Source organism: Corylus avellana, chromosome 6 (assembly GCF_965113065.1).
Source record: "Corylus avellana chromosome 6, dhCorAvel1.hap1.2, whole genome shotgun sequence".
Taxonomy (NCBI): domain Eukaryota; kingdom Viridiplantae; phylum Streptophyta; class Magnoliopsida; order Fagales; family Betulaceae; genus Corylus; species Corylus avellana.
The window spans coordinates 1,447,357-1,454,535 of record NC_142495.1 but is presented as its reverse complement, the minus strand read 5'-3'; the positions used below and the strand labels follow the sequence as shown (position 1 = coordinate 1,454,535).

The 7,179-nt window shown below is 35.1% G+C and overlaps 1 protein-coding gene across 1 annotated transcript; it reads right to left on the bottom strand.

Annotated features, from left to right (window-relative positions):
* Positions 1–4,956: 4,956 nt before the first annotated feature.
* On the bottom strand, positions 4,957–6,600 carry HCF164 (Thioredoxin superfamily protein). The gene is made up of 4 exons (XM_059601467.2): positions 6,301–6,600; positions 5,984–6,187; positions 5,782–5,885; positions 4,957–5,385 (listed from the first exon to the last, which is right to left on the bottom strand). Exons 1-4 carry the CDS (start codon positions 6,475–6,477, stop codon positions 5,103–5,105), a joined length of 768 nt encoding a protein of 255 aa, XP_059457450.1. The 5' UTR covers positions 6,478–6,600; the 3' UTR covers positions 4,957–5,102.
* Between the last annotated feature and the right edge of the window lie 579 nt (positions 6,601–7,179).

Sequence of the window (7,179 nt, the reverse complement as noted above, 5' to 3'; positions counted from 1 at the left end):
AGCAACTCGGATCGTGTGGGTGGCGGATTCGTTTTAGACGTGGGCAGCACCAACATTCAAGTCCGTCACATGTTTCTTTTACGCAAGAACCAGCGTAATTTGTTGAGCAAATACAAAAGTGTTACAGTCAGAGACGAATATATATATGAGAAAAACCATAAATTGAAGCAATATAATTAATTAATTAGAGATACTTACATTCATGGAGTGCAAAGAAAGCGACCAAAACAATACAGAAAAGAGCCAAGGGAGCAGTGGTCATCATGATATCGATGGTTGTCTTAATTTGTCTGTGTGAAAATTTTTGTGATGATACAACAAGTAGAATATGATGTATGTTTTTATATACAACTTTTAAGGTTAAATTAAGCAGTCCTAGGATGATCAAATCTATTTTTAGCTATCTTATTTTTTAGGCAATTAGGCATGGTTTAAATTGCATCCAAGTTTCATCTTTCTTTACACAGTTGACAGTTTTACATTGACTCTTCCTGCACGATTAGTTGAATGAGAAACATTATCTAGCTGACAATGTCTTTTGTAGATACCAATCTTGTATTCATTCTTTTCACTTGTATTTTTTTCTTAGAAACTAATTAAACTACCCGAAACCAATGTTCCACAAACCCAAAGCACGAAAATTCAAGCAGCTGAAGCTTTCTTCAGAAGAAATAAGAAATAATATATATGTTAATGGAAGCTTGCACAGACGGATAGCTAGTGAGGAAGAGAGAGAGAGAGAAAGAGCAGATCATTTGGTTTAGGGTTAAATACCTAATAGCTCTATGTGGTTTACAAACTTTATTTTTACCCCCTTATGGTTTCATTTTTATTACAGAAGGTCCCTGTGGTTTTGATAAATGACCAAGTTAGTTGACCGTTAGGAATTCCACGTGAACCAATCAGATGCTGATACGTGACACATACTTATTTTTTTTAAAAAAAAAATGTAATTTAAAAAATATAAAAAAAAAAAAAAAAAAAAAAAAAAAAAAAAAAGGAAAAAGGAAAAAAACATTGGGGGTGGCTCCCAAATGGCCAAGGGGGTGGCTCGGCCACCCCCTTTGGCCATGGGGGTGGCCGAAACCACCCCCAACCACCATTATATTGGGGGTGGTTTCGGCCACCCCCAAGGCTCCATGGGGTGGCCGAGCCACCCCCAACACCCACTGGGGGTGGTTTCGGCCACCCCCTTGGGCTCCAAGGGGGTGGCCGAGCCACCCCCTGGTGTCCCCCAGTGTTTTTTTCCTTTTATATATATATATATATATATATATATATATATATATATATACATTTTTTTTGTAATTTAAAAAAATTAAGTAAGTGCCACGTGTCAGCATCTGATTGGTCCACGTAGAATTTCTAATGGTCAACTAACAAATGGACTAACTTGGTCATTTATCAAAACCACATAGACCTCCTATAATAAAAATGAAACCACAAGAAAGTAAAAATAAAGTTTGTAAACCACATGGGGCTATTAGGTATTTAACCCTTTAGTTTAACCTTGTTTAACGTGTTTTTTTTTTTTTTTTTTTTTAATCATGTCTTTCTGTGTGAGTTGACGTAAGTTCAGCATCAGACGTTGGAAAAAAAAAAAGTGTAATAACGAAAGGAGACATCTAAAACAAACCCTTAACGGTGGTCAAGGCCCATAGAAAAAATTTTGAAAATCTCAAAAAAAGAAAAGAAAAATTAAAAATTCCTCCATGATAGGAAATAAGAATGAATATATATTAAATCAACTAAGACGTGCATTATATGAAGACTCTATCCTTAATAGGATGCTAAAAGGAAGACTTTTGTCTCTAGTAACTTTTAAATTACTATTAAATTAAAACTTAATCGTAATTTATTTTGAATTTAACAAAAATTTTAAAAGTTATATTACCTTTGATATAGATATTATTTATATAACTCTCATGCTCATTGTTACTTGAATAATTTCTTAAACAAGTAAGGTGATAGATTCTTAAGTTCTAAGAAGGAAACTTAGAACTTTTTAACAAACACAATGTTTAAGAAGAAACTTATTGATGATCACTTGCCCCGTTAAATAGAGAAATTACGAGAACATAAAATTGGAGATAAATTCCTTTATTGACACCCAAACTTGAAGATAGACGACAATTAACTTAAGTAATTAATACAAACTTATTATCCTAAAAATATTGCACCTCAGTGCTACAGTCTCAGGCTCTTAAACTGAAATAGATAACTGTCGAAGTGGAATAGTCTCCCATGTTCGGGTTGAGGGTGATCCATATATAACATATTCATGGTGTTTCAGCAGCAGGAGGAGCATGACAAGTGTCCACACAATCTTTTTCATTGTCATAGCAATCTGGGGGGGGTGGGGGGGTGGGGGGTGTGGATGGGGGTGGGCCTTTGACTCGTTTTCGAAGAATGCAACACCAACATTGAATTCCGCCCTGACATTTTTGTATTTTGCAAAGTGTAATATGTAGTTTCTTCTCACCTAAATCGGAAACATCGTTGCCATTGTTTCTAGTGCTATCATTTTGGTTGCCTGTGAATGTCACGTTGAGCAAATAAAACAGTGTTACAGTTAGAGACGAACGAACATCCGAGAAAAAAATTAGAGATACTAATTACATTGATGAAGTGCTAAGAGAGTGACCAAAACAATACAGAAAAGAGCCAAGCGAGCAGTGGCCATAGTTCTGTGCGAAAATTTGTTATGATACAAGAAGTAGGGTGTATGTTTTATATATATATATATATATATATATATATATATATATATACAACTTTTAAGGATAAGCAGTCTTGGGATGATCAAATCTATTTTCAGCTATCTTAATATCTATCTTAGAATAGATTTAGGCACGATATAAATTAGGACAAAAATGGATTAAGTTACAACTGAGTTGAACTAGTTTCAAGATATAGATAGAGTTTGTTCTGTCTAAACGGTGGGAATCGCAGTCATTCCTTCAAGTTCATAAACTATAAAGTTTTATCCTTTGATAAGCATGGGTTTTCATAATGAACTAGATTCTTGGCCCTCTATACATTGCATTTGTTCTGTCAAAGTTTCTTAGTGAAATCAAATTCTCTCTGACTCTCCATTAATTTTTTTATTTTTTTTTTCTTTCTGCCTGAGCAAAAAGTTAGGCGAGGGAAATCAATTGTGACTATTCTACCTGAGTGTGACCATATAGCACCTACATACTCGAAGCCACACATGAGGTGCTTATATGGTGGGAACCGCGGGCTTTTCTTCACTTTCGACTGAGTTATAGCCTAACTTAGTTCTACTACGGCATCAATAAGAACCAAGGTGATTTGTACTTATAAAAAACTCATAATAATTTTAAAAAATAAAATAAAATAAAAAGAGAAAAAAAGACACAAAGAATAAGGTAGTTCGGCTTATGCCTACTTCCACATGATAAGGTTACATTTTCCTTGATGTGTGATTTGAATACATGACTATTTATAGAGCTTTATCATATTTCAAATACAAAATAAATCCTTTGAATTAAGAGAATTAATTACAAATCAAATTCACATTAATCACAAATCAAATCCTCATTAATCAAAATAATTGTTATCCTTAACATGCCCGCAAGATGAATGGTCTGTTAGTAATCATTGATCTTAAAGATCGAATGGCTAAAGAAATGTTACTATGGCCTGAATTGGAACATTGATTCTTATGACTCAAACTTGGCCTTCGGCGACTTTGGCTAGCATCAACTACTATGGCCAGAACAGGAACATCAGCAACTTTTAAAAAAAAAAACTAGTTCAAACAATGGATAAATTAAAGTTGTAGCTGAGTTAAACTAGTCTCATGGTGTAGATAGAGTTTATTTGTATTTTGAATTTGAATTTAGTTTGAATGTAATTCAGCTATAAACATTAATTGTATAAGTTGATTAGAGATAGAAACTAGACCCAAAGATTTAATTGGGCTGATTTACCAAAAACTCACGTGTTAGCTATCCAAACAATTTAATTTAAATATTAAAAAAATAAAAAATAAAAAAATAAAAAAGGCACCACCAAGGTGCATGTCGAGCATCTATATAAAACAGGCGATTCGAAAGAGGCAGATTTTCCTGGAATTCTTCCTTCAGTTTTCTGTTCTATCTTTTCCTGCCAAAATTTTTCCTAATAAGTTATAAGACACTAGTTTGAAAGGAGATAAGAGTGTTTTGTTAGAATCTAGGAAGGTATCTAAACTACAGAAATGAAGATTGGGGTACCAAGCAGAATTCCATTTTCAACTATCACAACAGAAGAAAATCATCCAGGTTTCATCATTCTTTAATTACACGGTTTTACATGGACACTTCCTGCAAGCTGAATGAGAAACATTATCTGACAATGAAATTTATTTTTCTTGATAGTTTTTTGAATGTCATTTATAATTCATACTGGGATATTCAAGATCTAGTAAACAAATTATCAAAAGGCACATACGAGGACCCCATGCATAATTTTACAATTGAGGAAAAAAAATCCAACCTTTAGAGAAAACTATGACTGCTAATTAAAGCAGGGTGCAAACTTCCTTTAGGACATAAACAATGGGAAATCACATTTCCAATGCAACATTCAACCTGCGGGTTAAAGGATTGTCAAGATTCAATCCCGGATTAGAGGGTAGATACAACTAGGCCTGAGTCCAACTTCTTTTTTGTTTCTACAAAACAAACTGTACCCATTACAGAGCCTGCCTTGCATTTAGCAGGAGCTGCAGGATAGTTCAATACCACGCAATCAACAAAGATTCCAAACAAACAAAAATTTAGAGAGCTTTTACAGAAAAATGGTTCTAGGATATCAGGATTTTTTTTTTTTTTTTTTCCTGAAGGAAGCACTCTGGTGTTTCTATATAAGCATTGTCCAATTGAGTTACATGGGCGCACTAGTTAGCTACCAAAGGCAGCAAAATAATGAATGATGAATTCACTTCTAGGATTGCCGATGCAATTTTTCCATAATATTATAAACTTGTTCACAGTGAGTACAACATAAGTACAAGCACATCAGTAAGTGTGGAAGTACCTCGTACATGTATTACAAGTGACAAATTGATGGGTTGCTGCTGCAGGGGAAAGTAACATCTAACCATGACTTCTTGGATCGACAACTTGGTGCACCTTCCTTGCTTCAGCACTCGAATACTGTCCCACGACACGGGCATGAGGTATAGATGCTTCCCCTCGGGCTAAGGCATCCACGTTCTCAAGCAGGTACTGCCTTGGAAGCTTCCCAACTACATTACCCTCCTCATTCCCAGCTCTGTCTAGAAACGCAAAGTGAGGAATGCCCTCAACGCCAAACTCATCAAGCTCTTGTTCCCATTTCGTGTTGTCAACATTCAACATAACAAAATTCACGCGATCCCTGAGTAACCAAATAGAAATGGAAGTTGGTGTTAAGAAAAAATTGAGAACCAAAAAGTAATTTATAGTACATAGGGAAGCCTTAGCCATCCATGTGTGCAATATATACAATTCAAGTGTGCATTCACCGATCATATGTAGTTTATGTACTTATTATCCAAACATTTGAACCTTTATTATTGGTAGAATTCACGTACAATGGAAAATCAATACACTTCAGTGACATAATTAGGCTTAAAACCAGAGACCTTTTGAGTTAAAGATGATATCGCTACATGTTATATCAACCCAGTCCCAACAATAATCATTAAGCTTGCACAAAGACACACAGACAACGTATAACATGCTAGAATTGTTACCCAAAAACAATAACTTTCCAGAGATTGAAGGTTATTACTTGAATTGTTGCTCAACTTTGTAGACCTCCGGAGCCAATTCCCGGCACACTTCGCACCAATCTGCGTAGAACTCCACAACAGTAGGCTTTCCATTGGAAAGAGCCTAGAACACCACCCAAAAATCAATGTAAAACGCAACACAAACATATACAAATAGAAAAGGCAATATATAAAGGACCAAACAAACTTCACGCACAAAACCTCTTCGTAAGGTAATGCGGCAGCAGATAGGTCCTTCAAGGAAACACCGAGATCCAATCGTGCCGATAAGAAAAGCCCCACTGCTGCGAGAGTAGAAACCACTGCTATCTGCTTGTTGATGTTCTTGTTTGGAAATTCTGGAGGCCCATTATCCGCGGAGGCACTTGTGTCTTGGGGATTGGAACTACCATTGACCACCTTTTCCTACATAAATAAACCAAAAAAAAAAAAAAAAAAACACACGAATAAATACCTTCCAAACGAGGAACATAGAATCCGATGTTTGAATTTTGATGATGGGGTACTAGAGGACATACCGTTGAAGAGGTCTCGGTTGGGTCGGGGTTTGTTTGGCAACGAGCTAAGCTCCGAAATTTGCGAGCGGTGGTTTGGGAGTGGAGAGCGGTTTTGAAGAGCTGGTGGGGGGCTTGAGGGGTTCTGAAGCTGGGTCGGAATCTGTGGAGGCCGACGGGATTTGAGGTTACGCGAGCCATGGAGATATTCCCGTGCAGATGTTGAATTAGCTACTGCTAATCAACTGGGCCAGCCGCCGGTCCTACGGTGGCTTTGTTTGTATGGGGATAAGATATACGATTAACAAAGGATTCGGTTTACCTGCCGTAGAACAAACTACGACATATCTCGGTGGCTGAAAATTTAAGAGGAAGTTTGGAATTGTTTTTGAAAAATAAAGTTTTTAAGTTAGAATGGGTTTTTTTTTTTTTTGGGTGCTTTAGTCAAAATGTTATTTTTTTTTATTTTTTTTATTTTTTTGGCTATTTTAAGTTTTTTGAAACTTTAAAAGCGTTTTTAATTTTTTTCCCAAATGAATATCTTTTTTTTTTTTTTTTTTTTTTTCAAATGAACTTTTTAATTGTTAAAAACTCTTTTAAACTTCTCAAACACAATTTCAAATAAGCCCTTAAAATTCCAACCTTCCAACCGTAAGTAGTTTGGTACCTCGTACTTTTAACCAAAGTGATTTTTTTTTTTCTTTTATTTGTTATAAAAGCCTGTTTATGATTGTATTTGAGAAAAATAGAGTTTTTAAATCAAAAAATATATATATTTTTTTAACTTTTGTTAAAAGTGCTTTTAAACCATTTTTAGACCATTAAAAACGATTTTAATTTTTTACCAAACGAGTACTTCTTTCTTCAAATGAATTTTTTGAGTATTAAACGCACTTTTTGACC

Coding starts and splice junctions, on each gene's coding strand:
- HCF164 (XM_059601467.2), bottom strand. CDS start 6,477: ATGGCTCGCGTAACCTCAAATCCCGTCGGCCTCCACAGATTCCGACCC. Junction 5,886..5,983: donor CCGCATTACCTTACGAAGAG/GTTTTGTGCGTG, acceptor GTGGTGTTCTAG/GCTCTTTCCAATGGAAAGCC. Junction 5,386..5,781: donor AAAGTTGAGCAACAATTCAA/GTAATAACCTTC, acceptor TTGGTTACTCAG/GGATCGCGTGAATTTTGTTA.